The following is a 25362-nucleotide window of genomic DNA, read 5'->3' on the forward strand; positions in this document are numbered from 1 at the left end:
GGCTCAGATTTCTTATCCGGCCAAACATCGGTTAGTCCAGCTTCCATGGACATATTGGCCGGATGGGGAGATAACTTTATCCAGCCATGATTTTGGCCGGATTAGGGCGTTTTCCGGATAGGCGGATTCTGGATTAGTGGGTGTCTACAGTACTGATGGTTTTGGCCTCCACCACCTTCTCACCTCTTCTAGTGTTCACACTAGAAAGATTGATTAACATCCCATCACCCACAAATGTTTGAAGGAGGTGAAGAGAATGAAGTAAGGATATATAACCATTACATGCGACACAATCAGGAAGAGCATTGACAAACTAAAAGATTCAAAAGCCCCAGGTGTGTATCGATTTCAATCCAAAGTCATAAAGGAATTGGCAAATGCACTAAGCATACCACTGAAACTCCTTTTCAAAAAATCCCTGGACCAAGGGATAGTTCCCCTGAATTGGAAATATGCAACTGTTGCCCCCATTTCCAAGAACGGCAGAAAGAGCTCGGCACAAAACTACCGTCTGATCTGCTTGACATCGCACATCTGCATGCTCGTGGAGAGAATCCTAAGGGAGGGAATCGTACAACATCTCGGAGAACAATCTTGTAAAATCAATGCAACATGGGTTTGTTAAAAATAGATCCTGCCTCAATAACCTGCTTATATTTCTGGAAACAATAACCAGCTATTCAGACAAAGGACTTCTGGTAGATGTAGCTTACATGGACTTAGCTGAAGCTTTTGACAAGGTACCACATGAGACCGTCAAGGAAATTACAGGCACATGAAATAAATGGGAGAATACTGGAATGGATAAAACAATGGTTAAAAACATAGAAAAGAAAGGGTCAAGTAAATGGGAATGAATCTGACTGGGAAAATGTGCTAAGTGGGGTCCCACAGGGGTCCATTTTGGGGCCAACTTCTTTTGTTATATACATCAATGACATAGATGAGAATATTACAATCGACATCATCAGATTTGCAGATGACACTTAGATCTATGGTAAAGTGGGAAGTGAAAGTGATATCAAGACCTTACAAAGAGATCTGCATGAACTTCACAAATGGTCAGATGACTGGCAAATGCTCTTTTAACATGTTGCCACATTTTGTGGCTTTTCTGGGTCTTTCTCAACTTTGTTTGCTGCTCTTTCTGTAAAATCTGCTTACTAGGTTGATAAGTGTTTTCTTCTTCCATGGTGTTTTGATTTGTGGTTGGTCCTAATGTTGGTCAAACCCCATTTTCTGAGAGGGCTCCCAATGGTGGCTCCCCAAGCTACCTTCCTTGTGGGTCTCCTCGGTGGCTCCCTGTTCTCTATATGTTGACTCATCTTATACACTAGAAAATACTGCATTTCTGGTAGCTTCATAAAAGTTGAATAAACAGGAATGTAGTTTCAATGCTTATTCATACTCATTATTTAGTTTAATGTACAGTAGTATAATTGCTGACAGCGGCATATAATGATTCATATTGTACTTAAGTTAGCATAATTTTGTAATAATATGGTATATTGTAATTATCTGTGGAGAGCTCCTTCGGCTCCCCGGAGCTGTATTAGGCTGATGTGTATATACTAGACCGTGGCAACAGTCAATTGATGGAGTTCTAAGTCTACCGAGAACCACGAGCCAGAACCTTGCCCCCTCATAGAGGCATGAGGAACAATGGCCTATACACTTCCCCATGTGGTTGGAAGCAATCTATATCTGCCATCTACCAGGTCAGGCACAGAGAAAGGTAGGAATCCCCAAATAAACTACAGCTGGTTAAAAATTGCAAACCGAAAACCGAACGAGCAAACAACTCCCAATCAGAAAACAAGCATGACATCTCCACAGCCGCCGCACTGCTATCTGCGCAACTCCCCCCTCCCTGGGAGGGGAAAGGGGGAGCCCCAGACCCCCCTGTGCCAGCTATCCAACCTCAGTTCTGAGGCTGTTGTGTTGGGTGTGGTGGTCGATCAACTCTGGCTCCAATCCTTGAGCAGTGCTGTGCCTTGTGGTGTTGTGCTGTGGTGTGGTGGTGTGTGAGCCAGTAGTAATTCCAGAAGTACTGGGGCTGTGTGCCCTTAGGGTCACCTTCCCTAGGTGCCCTGTAAGTACTGCCCTTGCAGTTTAGAGCTATCTTCCTTAACCCTTTAACTGCGCAACGCGCCTGCAGGCCTAGGCTTCGGGTGCGCAACACGCCTCCGGGTGTTTTTATTTTTCACGTTCCATTCAAAACTCCCGCGGCTACGTGGGGTTCACATCAGCTTCCTCAGGGCTCTTGTAAACAGATGCCATCTTTAAAAAATATCATGGTCCACATTGCTGGGTGTGAGAGCCTCAGTAGTGAGTGAGCAACCAAGGCTGGCACTCGCAGCATGAGCGCACAGCACTGCTGTTCAGCGTGTGACCACAGCATCCCCTAATAATGTCAAAATATATATATAACCTGTATTATTTAGCCAAGATAGTATTATAGAAGAGCCTGAGTGTGATAATGACTGGGTACAATGTTCAAATATCAGTGATTCAATGCTGTTCACGATGTTCACAGCGCTAGCCACAGCACCACAGCATTATTTTGTCCATCTAGGAAACTTCAAACGACTTCTTAGGTTACTTTTCAAAATAAACTTGTGGTCAATTATTCATTTACAGAAATTAGTGACCAGGATTGTGGTTATAATTAGCATTGTGCGTAGTATTGTGGAAGGAGGAATTTTGGTGAGGGAGGGAGGGAGAGAATTGAGGTAGCCTCACTATGTGGCAGCCACTCTTGTTTTGCTCACTATACTAGCTTCGTGGTTCGCTATGGGGAACACACATGTACATGGGTATATACAGTGTGTGTGTGTGTGTATATAGTGTAATAACAGCAACAGGAGTATGTTGAGTGGAGCTATTTTGGTGAGGGAGGTGACGCCGTAATCGTAGCGTCGTCTGCTGTCTGCTGTGTGATTTCTCATGCAGTGTATGGTGGCCACTGTACTGTTTGGACACAATACTGGCTTACTTGCATAGTTCTGGTAAATAAAACATGTAGATAAGTGTATATAACATGTGTAAATAGTGTAATAAAAACAATAACTATGGTGGGAGGAGCAATGTTGGTGAGTAAGATGTTGGAGTGAGGGAGGGCCTGTCTGGGTGTGGCTGCTCACACTCGCGATGTTCTGAATGTGTTGATGGTAAATGTATATAGTGTGTGACAGTTACAGTGTATAGTGTGTACATATGTTGTAAATATACATAAATGAACCGTTCTCAATCGACTTGAGAATGGTCCAAGATGGACTGAAACGTCATCGTCCCTTCATCTTCTAGTGTGTGGTCTGGTCAACATACTTTAGCCACGTTATTGTGACTCATCGCCTGCATACATAAATGAACATGAAACATTGGTGTGAATAACTGTATGATGGGAGGAGCAATGTTGGCGAATACAATGTTGGAGGAGTGAGGGAGGACTGGCTGGGTGTGGCTGCTCACACTCGCGGTGTTCTGAATGTGTTGATGGTGAATGTATATAGTGTGTGACAGTGTACAGTCTGTAAATAGATTGTATATATACATAAATTAGCATGATACATGGTAAATATATGCAACATATGTGTACACAAGTGTCATGCACGTAACACACTGTCCTTGGACAGTACGGATGGTTTACTGCCATAATATAGTGTACGTGTTCATTATACATAGGATTAGCACGTAAAAACAAAGAAAATGTATTTGGAACTGTGCGTAAAAAATGAACAAATATATATTCGCGGCAACTCGTGCACCCCACCCCGGGAGCTAACTGCACGAGCGCACGGGGAATGATGACGTCATGTGCCACCTTACGGACCCCATAGCAGCCAAAGTAAGTACAATTTCGAAATTCCGTTGCTATACCCATATACAAGGAAGGGTTTTTGACTCGGAACAAAAAAATAATTTTTTCCCGAGAATTTATTTCTTGCGCACTGGGAAGGGGGGGTGTCATATTTATAGGCTGCGCAGTTAAAGGGTTAAGCCATCCAGGAATTACCTCTGCAGGTTTCTTTTGTTTCTCAGTGATGGCCCGCCCTTAGGATCAGCTGGTGTTGTTCCTGCCTCTGTTTGACTTTGGGTAGGAGGTAATATCATCACTGGCTGGGGAGCAAGGTACTCTGCAGCTGTCTGATATACGCATAGCGGCTGGTACCGTTTCCCTGTAGACGTTGTGCCTTTGCGGGGTTTTTATTTTATTTTCTGGGGGGAGCCCCGTCGGCTCCCCGGAGCTATCCCAGGCTGATATGCTAATGTCAGATTTTGGCATCAGTCATGTGTATGGAGTTCTAGGGCCTACCGGGGACCACGGTCAGAACCTGGCCCCCTCAGAGAGGTAAGGGGAGCAATGGCCTATAGAAACCCCCGTGTGATTGGAAGCATTCTATGTCTGCCATCGACCGGGTCAAGCATCCAGAAAGGTAAGCATTCCAAAACAAACCCCTATTCTGGTTAAAATTGCTACCAACAGCCGAACTAGTGGATAGAACTCCCCAACAGAAAACAAGCAAATTAGTATGACGTTACACGTCACCACGCCGCTGTCTGCGCAGCTCTCCCCTCCCCGGGAGGGGGAAGGGGGACCCCCAGACCTCTCACGCCGGCTATCCACCCATCAGTTCTTCGGCTGATGCTATAGGCATCGGTTGTGTGCTCCGGCTCCATTAGTTGTTTCAGCACTGTACCTAGAGTGTGGTGTCTGCTAGGTGGTGCATGAGCTGGGAGTTTCAAGTACTCGGGCTGCATGTGCTTAGGGTTACCTTCCCTAGGTGCCCTGTAAGTACTGCCCTTGGGGCCACCTTCCACAAGTTCCTTGGGTTCTGCCTCTGCTAGGCCGTTTACTGCTTGGTTTTCGGCCGCCCTTTGTGTGCTTGGGTGTTCTGTCTCCCTTGTTCACCTTCGGGTAAGGGGCAGTTTTGCACTGGTGGGGCGCAGAGTGCTGCGCAGCTTCTTTTCACCTATATGGCGGGCCAGCTCTGTTCCGCCTGTGTATGCTGTCCTTTTGCGGGGTTTTCTTTTTAATCTTGCTTCCCGGGAGCCCCGGGGCTGCCCCGTTTTCGTTGGTGTTGGGACTTAGGGGTGTTGGTTACTTCGGTTCCTTTCACGCCCCTTTGTCTTTTCCCTGGATCCATTGGTCTCCATGAATTTCATGGAGACCAATGACCTTCACAACCCAGGCCAACATGGATTTCGAGCGGTAAGATCGTGCCTCTCACAGCTACTTGAGCACTACGACAAAGTCACTGAGGCATTAGAAGAAAAACAGAATGCTGATGTGATATACACGGACTTCACAAAGGCTTTCGATAAATGTGACCATGGGTGATAGCACACAAAATGAAGTCAATGGGAATAACCGGTAAAGTAGGACGCTGGATACTCAGTTTTCTGTCAAACAGGACTCGGCAAGTAACGGTCAACCATATAAAATCTAGTCCAAGTGCAGTTAAAAGCTCTGTACCTCAGGGTACAGTCCTTGCACCGCTGCTTTTCCTTATTCTCATATCAGATATAGACAAAAATACAAGTCACAGCTTCATATCATCCTTTGCAGATGACACAAAAATCAGTATGAAAATTACCTCGGCTGAAGACATTGAAAACTTCAAGCTGATATTAATAAAGTTTTCGACTGGGCATCAGAAAATAACATGATGTTTAACAGTGATAAATTCCAGGTACTCAGGTACGGTAAAAATGAGGACCTTAAACATAATACAGAGTACAAAACACAATCAAATGTACCCATAGTAGGAAAACAGCATGTAAAGGATTTGGGAATAATAATGTCTGACGACCTAACGTTTAAGGAGCATAGCCAAGCAAATATTGCGACAGCCAGAAAAATGATAGGATGGATTACGAGAACTTTCAAATCCAGGGATCCCATCACAATGGTTGTACTCTTCAAGTCACTTGTGTTGTCCCGTCTTGAGTACTGCTCAGTACTCACTTCCCCTTCAGAACAGGAGAGATTGCTGAAATAGAGGGAATACAGAGAACATATACGGCACGCATAGACGCAATAAAGCACCTAAATTATTGGGATCGTCTCAAAGCCCTCCAAATGTACTCACTAGAAAGAAGACGAGAGAGATATCAAATAATATACACCTGGAGGATACTGGAGGGCCAAGTACCAAATCTACACAGAAAAATAACAACGTACTGGAGTGAACGATATGGAAGAAAATGTAGAATAGAACCAGCGAAGAGCAGAGGTGCCATAGGCACAATCAGAGAACATTGTATAAACATCAGAGGTCCGCGGTTGTTCAACGTCCTCCCAGCAAGCATAAGAAATATTGCCGGAACAACCGTGGACATTTTCAAGAGGAAACTAGATTTATTCCTCCAAGGAGTGCCGGACCAACCGGGCTGTGGTGGGTATGTGGGCCTGCGGGCCGCTCCAAGCAACAGCCTGGTGGACCAAACTCTCACAAGTCAAGCCTGGCCTCGGGCCGGGCTTGTGGAGTAGAAGAACTCCCAGAACCCCATCAACCAGGTAACCAGATCCCCCCTTCCTACCTCCATCCGGTTCCTTACCGTCTGTGGGTTTGGGGTCGGGGCGGGGTTCGATAGTTTTGAGACTCGGGCAGTCTCGGGGAATTCACCTTCTGGGGTAGTGACAGGTGCATTCGAGCCTGTTCCTCCAGCCATGTTGTAAGAGTCTGCCAGTGGGCTCCCTTCCTTGGTATTTTCGTGGCTGCCCCGGTTTTCTGGTGTGGCCGGGGCTTTGGGGGGATGGCTCGTCCTCGGGGCCTTTCCCCATGCCCGTGGCATTTGTGGCTTCGCTGCTCTTGCTGCCGTCTGGGCAGCGTGTCCTTGTTGTCCTTCGGGCACGGATCTTTTGGCGTTCGTACAGGGGCCTAGCTGCTCATTGTCTCGTGTTGTTCCCGGGCCCTTTCGGGGCTGTGTCGCCTTGGGTTGGCGTTTGCAGCCGGTTGTCTCGCTTCCGTTGAGGAGTGGGTGGTGACTGCCTCCTGGTTCCGTCCCTTTGACCTTCCTCTGTGGGTAGTTAGCTCTGGGGAGCCGACGGGGCTCTCCCTAGAAAACCAGCGTTGAATGTAATGAAACGCCATTTTCTGGGTGAGACCCAGAGGCTCCCCGGCAACCCTCCCTCCCTCCGGTCGGTGTTTTTTTGCGTGTTTTGACATCCAGCCTCAGAACTGATGGGTAGATAGCCGGCGTGAGAGGACTGGGGGCTCCCCCTTCTCCCTCCTGGGGAGAGAGGAAGGGGGTTCACCCAACAGAGTGAAAGGGGGACTCTTCCCCTTCACTCTGTTGGGTAATCCTGGAGTGGGTTCACTTGGGCATGGTCGAAATGACGGCATCCCTCAAGTGGGTTTCTCGTTTTGTTTCCAGTTCAGTAACCGGACTGTGCTGTGCGGACCTGCAGTTCATTCTGGACTTGTCCCATCTGAACCCCAGGGTCTTTTGCACCTCCTTTTTAATGACCACTCTGTCCTAGGTCTAGACCTCTGGAACCTGTATTGGCAGGTCCCGATTCATGCGGGGTTCAGAGACTGGCTCAGTTTTGTCATGGGGCATCAGACTTAACATTTTCATTGCCTTCCATTTGGTTTGAATCTGGCACTTTGCGTGCTCACACGCCTTACCCAGGTCGTGGTTACCCCATTTGCTTCTGTTAGGGAATCGGGTTCTGGCCTACCTCGACAACTGGCTGGTCTGGGCTTCCAGCCAGTCCACGTATCTGCTCGCCAGGGATTTGGTTCTCTCCCAGCTCACCGGATTCCTTCCCAGCTCACCTATAGACGCCCCCCACATGGGAGACATTGCTCCTCATGTCTCTCTGTGGGGGGGCCAGGTTCTGGCTCATGGTCCCCGTTCGACTTAGAACTCCATCAATTGGACTGTTGCCATGGTCTAATGTATACACATAAGCTATATATACATATATAGCTCCGGGGAGCCTGTGGGTCTCACCCAGAAAATGGCATTTCATTACATTTAACACTTTTTTTTTTTTTTTTTTTTTTTTTTTTTTTTTTTTTTTTAGGTGGTATGTTACAGATGGTGATAAGGAGATAAATACTGAGAACATTACTAGAAGGGAGAGTAATGTAAATGGACATGGACATGCTGATATCTCCACTACATCATTAGATGTTTCAATGACTTTTGGTCACATTCCATTGTCAGAAGCTGGTCCATTGTCAGAAGCTGGTCCATTGTCAGAAGCTGGGCCACTGTCAGAAACTGGGCCATTGCTTGTGGATAAGATCAGCGACACTTTAAAATCCAACTTTCCATTGCAAAACTTATCGAGAAATGATGCAGAAGAACACGTTACCAATGGACAAGAAGCAAGAACTGAAAATTTGTTTGAAACACATGACGACCAGGATCACAGGCACTTACAAACTCCCAGGTTTAAATTTCATGATTTTTCAAAATATGTGAAGAAAAAAATGATGCCAAGGATAATCCATAGAGTTTCTTACAGTGAAGATGATAATCAAGATGTTATTGGCTTTGAAGCAACACCTAAAGATAATTTGATGTTGGTTCAACAGCTTCAAGAGTACCCCAATATTTCTCACAGTGAAATTAGTAATATGCACAATATTTATAAGAAAAATACAAATGAAAATGCATTTGAAGTTCCTCTGTTTGATCTCTCCCTTTCACCAATTTTAGGCTCAAGTCCTATAAGTGACACTGATATCTTGGTTCACTCTGCTCCAGAAAGTCTTATGAACTCAATTGTGGTACCAGAAGTCGATATAAAAGATTCTTCGGAAAATGAGAATAGAGATATAGCAAAGAAGAGAGAGAGCGAATTAGATGCAAAGTGTGATAGTGATATATGTGGAGACCGTATTTCTGCCCCTACAACCCGTGGCTCAAGCTTGGCTGATCATGTTCTCCCAGAATTAAATATTGTGAGAGTAAATAATGCAGATGAAGAGAGTGAATTTTTGTTAGATAGTAAGACTGATGGCAAAGGTGTAGAATATGTACAACACACTGATAATGTCGAGAAATTGACAGTGGTTCCAGTAACAGTTTTAGATGCTGGTTGTGATGTTAGTTGTGTAACTGATGATGAATGTCCCCCCAAAAAACTAAAAAGCCAAGTAAATGAGCCCTCTAGTAGTTTATGCTTGATACCTATCAGTGAGGATAATAGAAATACTAAAATCAAAGATTTTCGACCCAATTTTGACAAATGCCCACATATATATGATATAAATAGTAATGACAGAACCCTGTCCAAGTACAAATCAGATGACAAAGCATCCAATTGCATTCAAATAAATGAACAAGACCACAGTATGGAGATCACAAGTGAAACAGCTATAAAGAAAATTTCCTCAAGCTGCAATAACAGGAGTACAGGTAACACACATGATGGTCAACACAACAATCTTTGTCCACCTTCAGGAAAACCTATGTTCAAGGTTCCTTTTAAAAAGATTTCCGAATCGCCAATAGTTGGCTACCCTTTAAACAGGAAGAACATCACCTCTACTCCTAAAGGTATCAACCAAGATAAAGTTAAAGTGAAAGATTTTAGCAGATATGGACAAGACTATTCCTCTGGTTGTACCGAAGGTTCTGCTATCACCAAAGGAAGGAAAGACTATGTACCTCCTGCTCGTCTTCAGTCTCTTTGTGGACCTCAGAAGTTGTCTGCTGTAGAGCATAAGTACACAGGAACAGAAGCATCTTCCTTCAAATCTGGTAACTCTTCTATATTAAAGAAGCTGGTGTTTAAACCAAAATTTGTACAAGAAAATCATGATTTTAAAACGCATAGTCCCAATAAGAAAATTACTCGTAAATTTGTAAAGTTCCCCAATTCTTTACAGATTACTGATAGTGCAGAAATCAAATCAAGTAAAATAGAAAAAGATAGTGTAGTTAAATTGAATCGAAAGATGGGGGATCATTCTGCATTTCCTTGCCAACGTTTTAAGAAACCCAGTTTTCCTACAAATATTCCTTGGGAAAAATCTAAAAATTCTTTGGAGCTTAAAAACATGGTAATTAACTTATCTGAAGCAGAAAATAAACCAGATGGAGCATGTGGCATTCTTGCTCTAGAGAGAATGGAAGACGTCAACAAAAACGGTGCCACGGAAACACTGAACAAGACTTCTTTACCCACCACAAGTGACAGTAATTTAAAAAATATATCAAAGAGAAAATCCACAAGTTATAATCTTGTGAATGAAGAAATTGATGTAACAGATAAATACATTTTAACTGAGACAACTCAGAAAGGCACTTTAGTATTGCAACAAAGTTTAAAATGTAAGAATTTACAAGACTCTACGATTGATTTAGTAGATGACTTCAATTCAGATCAAAGAATCAATTCAGATCGAAGAAAGAACGCAAATGTACGCATGTCATCAAAAAAGAGTAATTTCTTTCCAAAGAAGAGGAAAGCTGAAGACAACATAGATAAAAAAAGGGATTCGGTAGGAATGAAAAAAGGGAAGAAGACCTACAATGAAGAAAAGCAATTATTTGGAGAGGGAGGCCACAGAACAATGAACCAGAAAAATGTAAAAGTCATGTCTGCAGAGAAAACTAAATGTAAACCCAAAACTAAAAAGAATGACAAGAGCCCCATAAGACAGTGTCATAACAATAGTCTGGTAGTCAATAAACAAAAGCAAATTAAGAAATGTAGAAAGGAAGCCAAGACATCATTCAGCACTGACAACACTGAAGCCCCAACAGACTTGCCCCAGGTAGGTAAACATTGTTGCAAACTCATTCTTGGAGAGAACAATAATAGGCACACAGATCAGTAGTAATTTCACTAATGATGGTAGGAGTTGGGAATGTTTTCTGAGCAAAGCCACCTTGGTAACCTCCCAATGTTTTTATGTCCGGCCACTTGGACTGGTCAGTACAGCAACAACCTTGTATATTACAGGGTCGGTGTTCGATCTCCGATGGTGCAAGTGGTTGGGCACTGCTCCTTCACCCCACCCTCATATCCCAGCTGCTGCTCCTCATATTCCCTCCAAGGGCTCTATTGTCACACTGGCTAAGCATTTTCACCTGATAATTACTTAACATTCCCTAAGTCTTAGCACCGGACCCTCCCTAGACACTACTAGTTTGCCAGGCTCGGCTCGGTATGTCTGAGCGCAAGATGGATGAGTAACCTCTTTTCTGTGGGGAGCCCCGTCGGCTCTCCTGAAGCTATCTGAACTGATACATTATCCACTCAATTTAACAGCCTCTTTTATACCTATCTGCCGGTAATAATGACCGGTTTGGGAGAAGGGTATTTAGAGCCTCGTATAACGGTCTGGCTGTCGATATTACCGAAGGTCGGTATTGGGTTTGTCATGGCATCAGAGGGTCCTCACATGGCAAGCAGGCCGCCTACCCCTTTCAGCCCCTCCCTCACTCTCACTGAACCTCTACCCCCACACCCTCACTTTCTGCCTCCCCCCCCCCCCCCCCCCCCAAGACCCTTCTGGAAAATGGCTCAGTAGACTGCTAGCCAGCCAGATACAGCCTGGAGAATCTCCATCTAATAAAGCATTCATGAAACAAGTATTTTATAACTTTTTATTATCCTAATAATATTACTAAACAAAATCTGCAAGCAAAAATATATATGATGTACATCCAGAATTAAATAAAGAAACATCTGGTTAACTGGGTCAAGTGTTAGGCTTATCTCTTCCCTTCCCCACCAACGACACCCCCCCCCCCAGGACTTTGGAGCATTGGTCGCTTTGACATTGGTTCCATCTGTGCCCCGGCTTTCTTCCCAGGTGGCATGGTTTGTCCTGCTACTCATCCCCGGATTTCGGCTCCTAAATGTCTGAGGGTTTCAGAGTCGGGGTGGTTTAGATTGGGATGAGGCTCGTGTGGCCTTGGGGACTGCCCCTTCTGATGTGGGCGCGAGGTAGTTGCCTTTCATAGGCCTGTGTCCAGGCAATGACTTCTTCTTGGTAATGTATGTTTCTTCGGTAATCTTTTCCAGAATAGCCCTGTCTCATCACAAATAAACACTTGTTGTGGTAGGTATGCCTCACTCTGCCCAAAATCTTTAAATTCGCCAATAAATCTTTCAGCCACTGGTTTGTCTGAGCTGGCACCCTCCTCATGCCTCACAACACTATGAATGCCACTTCTTTTTCTAAATTTCTCAAACCATTCCCTGCTCGCCTTGAACTCTTTCGCTTCTGCATCACTCATTCCAGGTGTTTTCTTAGTAAGATCTTCATGCAATTTTCTTACCTTTTCACAAATGATGGCCTCTGAAACTCTATCACCCACTAACTCTTTGCTGTGTATACAAATTAATAATAACTGTTCAACATCCTCAAGTGTTTGTGTTCTATGTTTCGTGATTATTGATACACCTTTTGCCACTTTAGCACTCATAATGTCCTTTTTCTTAGCAAGTATGGTGGATATCGTTGACTGAGATTTGTTGTACTGCCTAGCTAGTTCAACAACCCGCACACCATCTTCATATTTACGAATGATCTCTTGTTTTTGCTCTATGGTCATCCTTACATGGGATTTCATATGTTGAACCTTACCACTGACTTTCTTGGGACCCATGGCGTGATATATAATAGTTTCATGTTCATAAAGCAAAAAATCACCACAAAAACTGAATTTCTTATAGGCATGATCGTCACTAAGTTGGTGGCTGTAGTAAACTGAGGCAGGGCGGCCCGCGCGACCAGGAATATATTTTTTATTATTACTGGTACATGATTTTAATGGTTTTGATAAATCATTGCACAAAGAATTTATGTCCAAATTGAGATATTTGTTTAGTTTTTAATAGATTTTTGCATACTGTTGGCATTGTGCTACTAATAATATTGTCTTGGGCAAATTGCAGTGCAAGACAGTGTCGACTACAACATTACAAATTTCAGTACTCTCATTTCATTTACATTTTCCTTGATTAAAGCAAAAATGCTGTGAAGCATTTGAAGCATTTATATTTTTCTCGATTCTTTTTGTATAAATTGGAATGTTGGGATTAATAAAGTGCTATGTGATCATCTAACAAGATAGAGCCTCTTTTCAGGTGTGTGGCCCAAGACATACACTAGGTTGTGACTCAGAGTTGTGTGCTGTATTGGAGTACATCAATGCCTCCTGTGAGGTCTGCTTCACTCTCATGTATAGGTGAGTCAATGCAACAGTGCTTATGTGAATTTGTCCATTTTTTTAGATTCTGTTCTATTAGTAATTGGTTTTCACAGTTCAAACATATGCATTGTTTCAAGATACTAACCTTGTGATTTTATAATAGTTTGCAAAATATTTTTTTGGGGAGTCTCTTCGGCTCCCCGTAGTTATCCAGGCTGATGGGAATATATTAGAATTTGGCATCAGTCATGTGAGTGGAGTTCTTAGGCCTACTGGGGACCATGAACCCTAACTACTGACACCACTTGCCTCCTGGCAACAACTCTCTCACCAATGCCCCCCTGACACCATTTTATCACCATTTCAGCTGGTTGTCAGCTGCCTGGCTGACAACCTGCCTCCCATGAGAATATGTAACTTACACCACACCTGCCCCCTAATAAAAAACCCTAACCATTGACACCACTTGCCTCCTCACAACAACTCTCTCACCAATGCCCCCCTGACACCATTTTATCACCATTTTTATCACCATTTCTCCCTAGACACAATGGGTAAGGATAATAAAACACTATATAACTGTTTACACTCTGGCAAATCATAGTTGATGACAGCCAGTTCCGATGCTTGGCCTCGGTGACCGCTTAGACGAACATTCCTCGCTTAATCAAACATATGTATGTTCCACTGAACATTTGGTACAGAATTCAATTTGTTCGGCTCTTCTGGGAATTCGATAGAGCGGGGTTCGTTAGACTGAGGAAGCACTGTACAGTGGTGCCTCGATTACCGAATTTAATCTGTTCCGGCACCAAGCTCGTGATGTGAAGCACTCGCCTTGCAAAACAACAACACTGTCGTCAGAGGCATCCGAGAACCAGCGGGAACGTTAGGAAGCACCATGTGGTTTGCTCGTTAATCGAGCGAAAGCTCGTCAATCGAGACAAATTTTCTGTGAGTGGCTCGCTCGTTACTCGAAATGCTCGTAACTGGAGTCGCTCGTCATTTGAAGTTCCACTGTATTAAAAAATATATGACAAAATCGACTTATTATGTATTTCTGTGCAGAGCCTTGTCAGCTCCCTGAAGCTATCTCACTGATATAGTGCTATCCTATTTGGGGTTATCAGTCACAGTTCTTGTTGCCTACCGGGGACCAGAGCTAGAACCTTACCCCTTCAGAGAGGTGCAGGGAGGCCATGGCCTGTGAGCACTTTACATTTAAAGTATGTCATACTTGCCATCAACCAAGAAAGGCACCCCAGAAAGGTAGGTGAATCAAAACAGACCACTGTCTGGTTGAAAATTGAGAACTACATCCTCAAAATAGCAAAAGAACTCCCCCAGAAAGAAAACAAACAAGCAACACTTAATCCAATTAGCCTCGACTAATGTGCTTGGTAGTCGGACCTGGTCTCAGGCCTCAATTTCCTTTCTTGATTTTTGCCATGACGGCTGTTCCTACACTTGCAGTGTGTGCTGGCTTGGAGTTCAGGGTACCAGAACTGCATGCGTCTAGGGACATCTTCCCTAGGTGCTCCGTGAGTACTGCTCTTGCGTGGTCAGGGTTATCTTCCCTGGGGTGTTCGGGAATCACTCGCCGTTAGAGGGCTTCCTCGCTTTCAGTTGTCCTCACCCTTGGGGTAGGCCGGGGGTCTTAGGCTTTCCGCCTTGCGCCGGGTAGGGGGATTTTGTTGGCTGGTGGGGTGCACTGCAGCTAGCACAACCTGCATTTACTATCATGTGGTGGCCGATGTTTCTCTCCAGCTGCTTGTTTGTTAGTTGTGAGGTTTCGTTTTTTTTTTTCTTGTTTTTATTCTGGCATTTCTGCCTGTTGTGGCAGTCTGCTTAGCTCCTTATTAGGCTTAGCCTAAGTTGTAGTGGTAGTCCTCTGTTGCCCCCTGAGGTTTCACGGCTGCTACTTGCGGTCGAATTGCCTGCATCGATAGCGTTTACCAGCTTAGATGGCTCCAGTGCCTGGGCTTCCTGTGGGACTTATTTACCCTGCAGGCCTTGGAAAACCCCTCGGTTGTACCATGGATACTTCTTCCGAGCTCACTCTTACCTTGTGTGAATTGGAAGATTGTTTGTCACCTCCTGCCTCTGGAAGACGATCTTCCATACTGCCTCCGTCATCATGCTGCCTGTTGGGTTGGGGACACCTACGACCCGGAGTCTTGCAGGACTTGTTCCGTAATTGTGCTCCAATTTACTCATTCTTTTTCTGATGATCTCAGGAATCAGGCAGCGGCCTCGTTGCATGATTGGTTTTATTGGTTTTCTTTATTGCAATGGGCCAAGTTGGATGTCCGGGTGGATGCCCCGGAGTTGTCCCTCTTAGGTTTTAGGGACTCGGATTTGGAGGCGTTGCTCGTTTCGGCCTTGGTTCAGTCTGCATTGCGCCTCATTTTCATTTCCAGGTGGGCGTGGTTCATCCTGCTCCTCCCCCCCCCCCCCCCTACTTCCAGTTCCCAATTCTTTGGAGGTTTCGGAGTTGGGGGCAGAGTTTATTTCAGGGTGAGGCTCTGATGGCTTGGGGGCTGCCCCTTCCGATGCAGGCACGGTGGTGGTTGAGCCTCTCTCTCCTGCAATTTCTTCAGAGTTGTCTCGTCAGACTCCCTTCTTTGAAGCCTATCTCCTGGACTTTGCCTTACCTTCTGGGGTGGTGGGCGTGGATGAGGGTTCTTCCCTTGGCCCTTTGTCGATAACTTCCCAGGGCTCAGGAGGGGGGGGGGAGCAGAGTCCATAGGGAGCTCTTGAGTTCCGTTTGTTACCACTTGGGCCCTTGGGCCCTCTGCACAGGGGCTTTTTAGGCAGGGGAGGGGTTTTAGGCCCCTCCTTCCTTCCCTTTTGAGTTTGCATTGGGTGGGGCTCCCCTTCCCCAGGTTTGTTTCTGGGTGCCTTTGGGGTTCCTTGGATTTGTCCTTCTGGAGGTTTTCTTGCTCTTGGATTTCCACTGCAGAGGTTTGGGAGGCTTTCAGTGCTTACCTCCTCCGACCTTTGAGTTGTCTCCTCCGGCCGAGCTTCTTTCCCTGCGCTCCGTTGGGTCATCTCAGAGTAGCACCTACTCTTAGGCATGGTCGAAACAACCCCGTCCCTCAGGTGGGTTTCCCACCTGTTTCCAGTGCCGAAACAGAACTGTGTGGATCTGCAGTTCATTCTGGACTTGTCCTGTCTGAACCCCTGGATTCCTTGCCCCAACTTTTGGATGACCACTCTGTCTCAGGTTTGGCTCCTATTGGAGCCGTGTGCTTCGATGGTATATCTCGACTTTCGGGACGCGTATTGGCACGTTCCCATTCATTCGGGGTTCAGGGACTCGTTAGGTTTCATGGTGGAGCGGCAAGCTTACTGCTTTTGTTGCATTCCGTTTGACTTGAATCTGGCACCTTGTGTGTTCACACATCTTACCCGGGTCGGGTGACCCGTCTGCATCTGCTAGGGGGGTTCGGGGTTCTGACCTGCCTCGACGACTGGTTGGTGTGGGCTCCCAGCCGGTCTGCTTGTCTGCTCGCTAGGGGTGTAATTCTTTCCCAGCTTGCTGGGTTCGGGTTCTGGTGAACTGGAGGAAGTCCCATCTATTTCCGTCCTAGGTTTTCATCTGGCTGAGCCTTGTGTGGGACTCTTGGCCCACTTCCTGGTCTCTCCCTCCAGAGGTGTTGCTGCAGCTGCAGTCCCGCCTTCAGCTGTCTCTGGGGGGGGGTCCGGGGTCACTCTACTGATTACTCGAGCAGTTGTGTTGGACTGGTCTGGTACTCTGAACTTCGCCGTGTTGGATTTGGCTTTGGTGTCTCTTCTGGTTCCTTTGTGGACGCACCTTCCACCTCTCTCGCGATTGCTGGGTTTGGCAACATGGGCCTTGCATCAGTTGCGGCACCACTGGCTTCCTCTTCGGGGTTTTCGGGGTTCGGTGCCTTGGCGCCTCCCCGAGCCCTCGCTCGATGTGTTCACGGATGCGTCGTCTTTCGGCTTGGGTTTTGTGACCAGTGCTCACAAGGCTGGCCAGGGGCAGTGGGGTCCATCCTTCCATTGAGCTCACAGCACAGTGCGGGAGTTCGCAGCTGTTTGGCTGTCACTTCGGAGGGTTCGGGTCACTTGGGGTTCGATGATCTGGCTCCATTCAGACTGCTCTCAGGTGGTTCATTGTCTGAATCGAGGGGGTTTTCTTCAGTCGTTTGCTGTTTGGGGCTAGTTGCTTCGAGTAACTCGTCTGTTGGATTCTCGAGGTTTGGCTCTCCGTGCAGTTCATATCCGGGGAGTTTCCAATGTCCTGTCAGACAGCCTGTCCTGGTTCATTTCCCTGTACATGGAATGGACAGTTGAAGCAGACTCCTTTGGTTGGTTCTGCTGGATGTATGGGCTCCCAGAGGTGGACCTCTTCACGTCGTCGTGGGCTTGGTGTCTCCCGATATGTGGCACCCTTCTCCGACTGCAGAGCCGTTGCAGTCCCGATGCCTTTTGGCAGGACTGGTCGAGGTGGGGTTACCTGTATCTCTTCCCTCCCAGTCAACTGTTGCTTCAGGTCCTTGCTCAGTTGGAGACTTACCAGGGGAGAGTCATCCTGGTGGCCCCTTGGTTTTAGGCGCTGCTTGCTCGGTGTCTGAACCCGGGGCGTTTTCCGCGGCTCTGCCTCTTTCAGCGGATTGGACTGGTCTGGTACTTGGCCGGTTCAGTCTACTCCTCCACTCTTCGCATCTGGTCTTTTTGACGCGGGTTTATCACCACTTACATGGTGATCGGGTGGCTTCGTTAAAGGTGTCCCGCTTGTGAGCTTAACTCCTTGTTGTGTATCCAAATTAATAACAACTTTTCCACATCTTCAAGTATTTGTGGTCTTTGTTTCGTGATTTGTTGATGCGCCTTTTGCCACTTTAGCACTCATAATGTCCTTTTTTTTGGCAAGTACAGTGCATATCGTTGACGTGGTTTTGTTGTAATGCCTAGCTAGTTCAACAACACGAGTACCATTTTCATGCTTCTGAATGATCTCTTGTTTTTCCTCTATTGTCATCCTCACATGCGATTTGAACCTTACAACTGGCTTTCCTGGGACCCATGACAAGATATATAATAACAACTTTTATGCACAAATTGCCAAAAATCTGACAAAAAACAGAAGAGTAAGGGGAGACATGATAACCACCTACAAAATTCTCAGGCGAATTGACAGGGTGGACAAAGACAAACTCTTCAGCACGGGTGGGACACGAACAAGGGGACACAGGTGGAAACTTAGTACCCAGATGAGCCACAGAGACGTTAGAAAGAATTTTTTCAGTGTCAGAGTAGTTAATAAATGGAATGCATTAGGAAGTGATGTGGTGGAGGCTGACTCCATACACAGTTTCAAGTGTAGATATGATAGAGCCCAATAGGCTCAGAAATCTGTACACCAGTTGATTGACAGTTGAGAGGCGGAACCAGAGAGACAAAGCTCAACCTCCACAAGCACAATTAGATGAGTACAATTAGGCGAGTACTGTAGTTACAAAAAGCACTATCAAAACAGGAGGCTGGGTTGGGTTTATTAGTGAGGATGCACTGTTATAGGTACATACAAATGTACATCATCACTACCACATTTCTCACTTCATGTGATGGGGATGCTTCAGCCCACAGAAAAGATGGTGAATAATATAGTAAAAGATGGTTTTAGATGTTGAATAAAAAAAATATCATTTGCAAACAGAGAATTTGTTGGATTGTGGTTTTACAATTACCCTATACATTGTAGTGTACAAGGAGATCCGGAGACAAGTACAAGTGGAATAATAGTATGTACAGTGGGACCCTGGTAGAACATACATTACCAACGTGAAAACTTTGAAAATCTGTACATTTGCTAGTCAAGAAATGGCCCCACTTTAACACAATGTGCTCACACCAATGAACATTTATCTGGGCACATTTAAAACATACACACATACACAAATATTTAATTATTTAATTTGTATTATTATACCTTTTACTTTGTGTATGACACACTATAGTGTGGAGGTTTCCAGAATACAGTATAGTAGTACATCAAATGTACCGTTGTATCTCACAGAGATGGCTCCACACAACTTAGAGAGAGAGTGGGAGGAAGTGTGCACCACTCGGGAAGTGGTCAAGTGACTGGCTTTGCTGTGAGAATAGTTTGGGGAGTAGAGGCAGCACCTCCTTCCTACCTTCTACCTCAAGCTCATGATGCAGGTGAGATGACTCTCATTATTAATTACAAACTACTTCAAAGTTTACTATTTGTACTTTCACCTTATATTTATGGGAGGTAGCCCTCAGTAGCTCCTTATGCTTAACTCTAGGACCACCAATCCTTAGCCCAACACACTAGGCCTCCAAAATCCAGCTGTCACCTACCAAAAGCCTAGATTAATCGTACTAGGGAAAACCTACCAGAAACCAAGACGTATTCATGCGTCTTTCCTGGGTTGTGGTGACCCGTCTGTGTCTGCTAGGGCTTTTGGGTCCTGGCCTACCTCGACGACTGGCTTTCATGGGCTTCCAGCCAGTCTGTTTGTCTGCTCACTGGAGTATGGTTCTTTCCTAGCTCACTGGGTTTGGGTTCCTGGTAAACTGGCAGAAGTCCCATCTGGTTCCATCCCAGGTTTGGCCCTGGCTGGGTCTTGTGTGGGACTCTCGGACTGCTTCCATGTCTCTCCCTCTGGAGGCATTGATGCGACTGCAGTCCCACCTTCAGCTGTTTCTGGGTGAGGTAAGGGGGGTCCCCAGGACATTCGGCAGTTGCTCGAGCAGTTGTGCGGGAGTCTGAACTTCGCCGTGCTGGTTTACCTTCTGGGTCGGTTTTGGCTTCAGTATCTGTTCTGGTTTCATTGTTATTCCCTACTTCTGCCTCTCTCTTGCGATCACTGGGTTCGGCCTCCGGGGGGCCTTGTGTTAGTTGCTGCATCGCCAGCATCTTCTTTGGGCTCACAGCATGGTACGGGAGTTCGCGCCGGTGTGGCATTTGCTTCAGGGGGTTCGTGTCACTCGCGGATCGACGATCCGGCTCCATTCGCACTGTTCCCTGGTGGTTCATTGTCTGAATCAGAAGTCCAGAAGTTCCAATGGGTTTGATGCGGTCCTTGGCTCTTTAGAGCTGGGCACTTCGGGTGATTTGTTGGCTGGATTCTCTGAGTTTGGCTCTTCAGGTGGTTCATATCTGGGAGGTGTCCGTCCTGGTGGATAGCCTGTCCCAGTTCATTCCACTGTCCACGGAATGGATGGTTGATGCTGACTTCTTCAAATGGCACTGCCAGATGTACACGTGCCCGGCGGTGGACCTCTTCGTGTCAGCGTGGTCAAGGCATCTCCCGGTATATGTGGCGCCCTTACCCTGACTGCAAGGCTGTCAGGGTCGATGCCTTTCGGCAGGATTGATCAAGGTGGGGTTACCTGTAGCTCTTTCCCCCAGTCCAGCTTTTGCTTCAGGTTTTGGCTCGGTTGGAGACTTAACAGGGGAGAGTAGATCTATTGGCCCCTTGATGGCCAGCCCAGCCTTAGTTTTAGGCGCTGTTTGGTCAATGTCTGTACCCGGGGATCTTTTCGCGGCTCCGCCTCTTTCAGCAGATCGGTCCGGTCCAGTTCATGGCTGGTTCGATCTTCTCTGGTCTTCGCATCTGGTCTTTCTGACACGGGTTTCTCACCACTTGTTTGGTGATCAGGTGGCTTTGTTGATGGTGTCCCACCTGTGTGTTTCACCTCCGCAGCAGTATGAAGTTTCCTGGTGGTCCTTTCATCACTTTTTGTCTTTTTGTAGGTTGTCTTCGATTTCTGATCGGGTTGTTTTGTCCTTTCTCTCATGGTTGTTTCAGGACCATAATCTTATGCCGAATATTGTCGCCTCGTTTCGTGCGGAACTGGTGGAGCCTCTTCAACTTGCATTCAGGGTAGATGTCACTTCTGCTTCGTTCTGCAAGCTTTCTTGTACGTTGTTTCACCTACGGCCTGTTCATGTGTCTCCCGAGCCATCCTGCTTGTTGGACTGGGTGCCCTCTTTTCTCTCTTCTCCTTGGTTTGTGGTGATACCATCAGTTCCTGATTGTTTTTCTAAGACATTCTCGTTGGCATTGGCCTCTGGGGTTTGGGTCAGGGAGCTTCATGCTCTCCTCTGGGGCAAGGGTTTCTGCTCCTTCGGTCCTGGTGGTAGGTTTGTTCGTTTGCAGCCATCTCCTTCTTTTCTGGCGAAGAAAGAAACTGCTGCTTTCCGGAGGAGTCCTTGGGTTGTTGATGCTTGGTTCAGCCAAGGGTGCATGATGTCTTGTGTACAGTTTTGGCTCTTCTCCATTACTTGCACACCACGGCCTCGGTGGCTGGGGACGCACTTTGGGTGGACCCAGTTAACGTTCTTCCTTGTTCCAGGGCATGGGTCTCCCAGGTCATCTGCAAGGTTATTGAGTCCATCCAGCCTGCGGTCTATTCCCGTGCCCACGACCGCAAGTTTGCCGCTTTGGATGCTGTTTTTGGTAACATGTCCTGGGCTGACATTCGGGCGCGGGGTTTTTGACGGTCGAACAGGGTCCTGGCCGCATGGTACCTTGTTAATGTTCCAGGTTCTTCTCGGGCATGTGTAGCCTTGGGTCACTGGTTGCAGCCAGTTGTCTCGACTTCGCGTTGAGGAGCAGGTGGCGACCGCCTCCCGGGTAAGTCCCTCTTTTTCTTGTCTTTGGTTAGGTAACTACAGGGAACCGGAGGGGCTCTCCACAAAAAACCAGTGTTGAATGTAATGAAATGCCATTTTCTGGGTGAGTCCCGGAGACTCCCTGGCAACCCTCCCTCCCTCCGGTCAGTGGTTTTTCGCGTTTTTAATATTCAGCATCTGAATTGGGGTTGGATAGCCAGCGCAGGGGGGTCTGGAGCTCCCTCATCCCCCTACCAGGGAGGGTGGAGAACGCAGACAGCGGCACGGCGGTGATGATGACATCATGCTTGTTTGTTTTTGGTTTGAGGAGTTCTGCTTGCTAGTTTGGCTTTCGGTCGCAATTTTTAACCAGCTGGAGTTTGTTTTGGGACACCTACCTTTCTGGGTGCCTAACCCAGTAGATGACAGATACAGAATGCTTTCAACCACTTGGGGGCTTCTATAGACTATTGCTCCTCGTACCTCTCTGAGGAGGCCATGTTCTGGCTTGTGGTCCCCAGAAAGCTAGAACTCCATTGAATTGACTGATGGGCACCGTCTAATACATACATACAGAGCCCGGTAAGCTCTGGGGAGCTTATGGGGCTCACTCAGAAAATGGCATTTCATTACATTCAACGCTGTTTTTTTCAGCCCTGAATTCTTAGGGTATAGTTCCCTGTGCAGTTCACTTATGAGGTATATTGAACCTGCTTGTGGATAGCGCCTCTCGATGCTGTCCAGTTGTACAGAGTGCATGGTTGACAATTTTTGCTCTTGGCTGGGAGTTTGTCTCCAGTGATCAATAAGCTGATCAGAGCCAGTGGCCTCTCCATCTGGTATACATCACTGTTCGCAGGCTGGCTGGAGTTTTCTCCATGCTACACAGCATTCGCCAACCCATTCTCAGACTAAATCCATTCCATCCAGCAGTCAACCCCAAAGACGCATTCATCAATTTTATCATGCTGTTCATTCAAAACAGGAGTTTTATCAAATATAAATTAATATTATTATTATTATATATTAGCATATTTGTGCATATTTAGGCAGTGGTTATGTTAGGTGTTTAGATTCTGTTGGTGATTATTTGTATTTGTAGTACGTGGGTGAATCATTTACAGTGTTGTGATTCAAACAAGATTAGTCAGTGAAGCACTTATTCCAGAAGTGTTCGGACGTCATCAGTTGTGAGCTGTGTGTAAACCATTTTTCATTCGTAAACATGGGGTTTGGCTGGTGCATGGAATGAACTTTCGATCTTTATTTGGAAAGGCTGATTCGCCTTCCCGAAGGCTCCACAATCTGGCTTCATCCGACTGTTCCCCAATAAGGTTTTGTCTCGACCGGGCGGTTCAAGTTAGTCTATTTCATTTGGTTCTGAACTCTAGTAGTAGCCTGGCTTCTGACTTCCTAGGGTTTAATTCCTTGTGCAGTTAACACTTTCGCGCTATCTGGACGCGCCGGCGCGTTCGGTTTCGTCTAACGTAAACGCATAGTGGACATAAAGTTATGTCTACTTTTAAAATATTTGTATAAAATTCAATTTTTATCCGATTTACTTTGGGTTTGTTTCAAACTGCGCGCTATGAGGCTCTCTTTCTCACCACTAGGCTGCATGGTACAATAAGTTCATGAAAGGTGTGGATAACTTCGATCAAATGGTATTTTGTCCCAAACGGGTTGCAGGTGGGTGACTTTAGCCGTTTATACTGGTAATTCTTCCCCCATATCATGTATTAGATGCATATGTCTGTTTAGGGAATTTTATTCCGATCAATATACAACCAAAAATAACTGTGTGCAACAAGTATAATCTTGACAAACATAACAAAAGTAAAAATATTTCGTGTGCGTTTGACGCTCACTGATATGTTCCAGCGTTGTTTTATATTTGTCGCTATTCTAACTTACGCTTTGTTGATATTTTTTACCTATGGGCACATAGAACATTCTATTGCGAACACATTGACATAAAAATGAATGACGTACATAGAAAATTAATGTCATGAGAGTGAAATAAGTATAAACTTTCAAAGCGCCGTGCGTCGTCCCGTCACCGATATCGGGTAACAATTTCACCACTTCCCACACTCTTGCGGGCGGGCTGCATCATTATTCTACGCTTATATTCATATCACCGTGTTGGGAATTTCATTGCGAGTCCACTGATACCAAAATTAACGCTGTAGAACAAGTGTGGAGGTGATTACAATCCCAAGAGTAAAAACATTTTGTTGCTGATGGGCGCTCACGGCGAGTCATCTACGTAGTTATTTATTTGGTGCTGGTATCCCTATATGTTTCGTGACTTATTTTACTAATGTTCTTCTAGAGAATTTTATTGCGAACACGTTGGTACCAAAATGAAATACGTAGCATGAGAACTAAGGTCAGAAGAGTAAAAAGAGTATACACATTTTTGTTTTTACGCTTAAGCGATAAAAACGCAGCGCGCACATTCGGTTGGCTGAGTGACCTTTGCGGAGAGCGCGAAAGTGTTAACTGCTGAGGTGTATTTAACCCTTAAACTGCGCATGGCATATATATACGCCCTGAGTAACATGTCCCAAGGTGCACATGGCGTATATATACGCCATAGGGTGCCAGACCCGATTCAAATATCCCGCGGCTACACGGGGTTCACATTAGCCTCCTCAGGGCTCTTGTAAACAGACGCCATTTTTTTTTTAAATCGTGGGCAATATTCTCAGGTGTGAGAGGCACAGTACTGTTGGAGCAACCAAGGCTGGCGCACGCAGCATGAGCGAACAGCATTGCTGTTCAGCTTGTGACCACAACATCGCCAAAAAATGTCAAAATAAATATATAATTGTTATTATTTAGCGATGACAATATTACAGATGACCCCTGACTGTGATATAAATAACCAGGGTTGTGATAATAGCAGGATTGTTGTAATAATTAGCGCTGTGGGAGGAGTGATGCTGAGAGACGGAGGGAGATAGCATCGTTTACTGACTGTGGCCACCTGTTATTATTTGCATTCACCGTACCAGCTCAGTGGTTCTCTATGGTGAACACAAATGTAGATACGTATATATAATGTGTGTATTAGTGTAATAACAGCAAAAGGATTATGCTGGGAGGAGCCATTTGGGTGACGGAGGTGACGTCATCTGCATGATCTGTCTAGTTGTTTAGAGGGTGGCCACTATGCTCTTTGGGCGCACTACAAGCTTACGTGTACAGTTACGGGGCATACAACATGTAGATACTTATATATAATATGTGTATACAGGGTAAAAACACTGCAAACAGTATTGATGGGGGAGAAATTTTAGTGCGTGTGACCTTGAATAAGTGAGGGAGCCGCCAGCCGCCATCTGTGTATAGCGACAAATCTTAGTGCCTGAACTACATCAGCTTAGCTGTACAGTTGTGGTGAACAAAATATATACATACTTATATATAACGTCTGTATATAGTGTAATAATACCACAAATGGTATTGTTGGGGAAGAAAGTTTAGTGCGTGTGTTGAGGGAGTGGCAGTGAGTGGCTGGCTGGTGTGTGGCGGTCACTCCTCGTTGCTTTTCGACTCTCAATACCATCTTAGTGGTTCGTTATGGTGAACAAAACATGCAGATA

The 25362-nt window shown here is 45.8% G+C and overlaps 1 protein-coding gene across 1 annotated transcript in view; it reads left to right on the forward strand.

Moving 5' to 3' along the window:
• The window catches only part of LOC123760886 (uncharacterized), a 119341-nt gene that overhangs the window by 16234 nt on the left and 77745 nt on the right, over positions 1 to 25362 (forward strand). Inside the window, 3 exon segments of the mRNA XM_069329673.1 lie at positions 8036 to 10742; positions 13067 to 13167; positions 19181 to 19326. Coding sequence (XP_069185774.1) covers positions 8036 to 10742; positions 13067 to 13167; positions 19181 to 19326 — 2954 coding nt within the window.

Source organism: Procambarus clarkii, chromosome 3, assembly GCF_040958095.1.
Source record: "Procambarus clarkii isolate CNS0578487 chromosome 3, FALCON_Pclarkii_2.0, whole genome shotgun sequence".
NCBI lineage: Eukaryota > Metazoa > Arthropoda > Malacostraca > Decapoda > Cambaridae > Procambarus > Procambarus clarkii.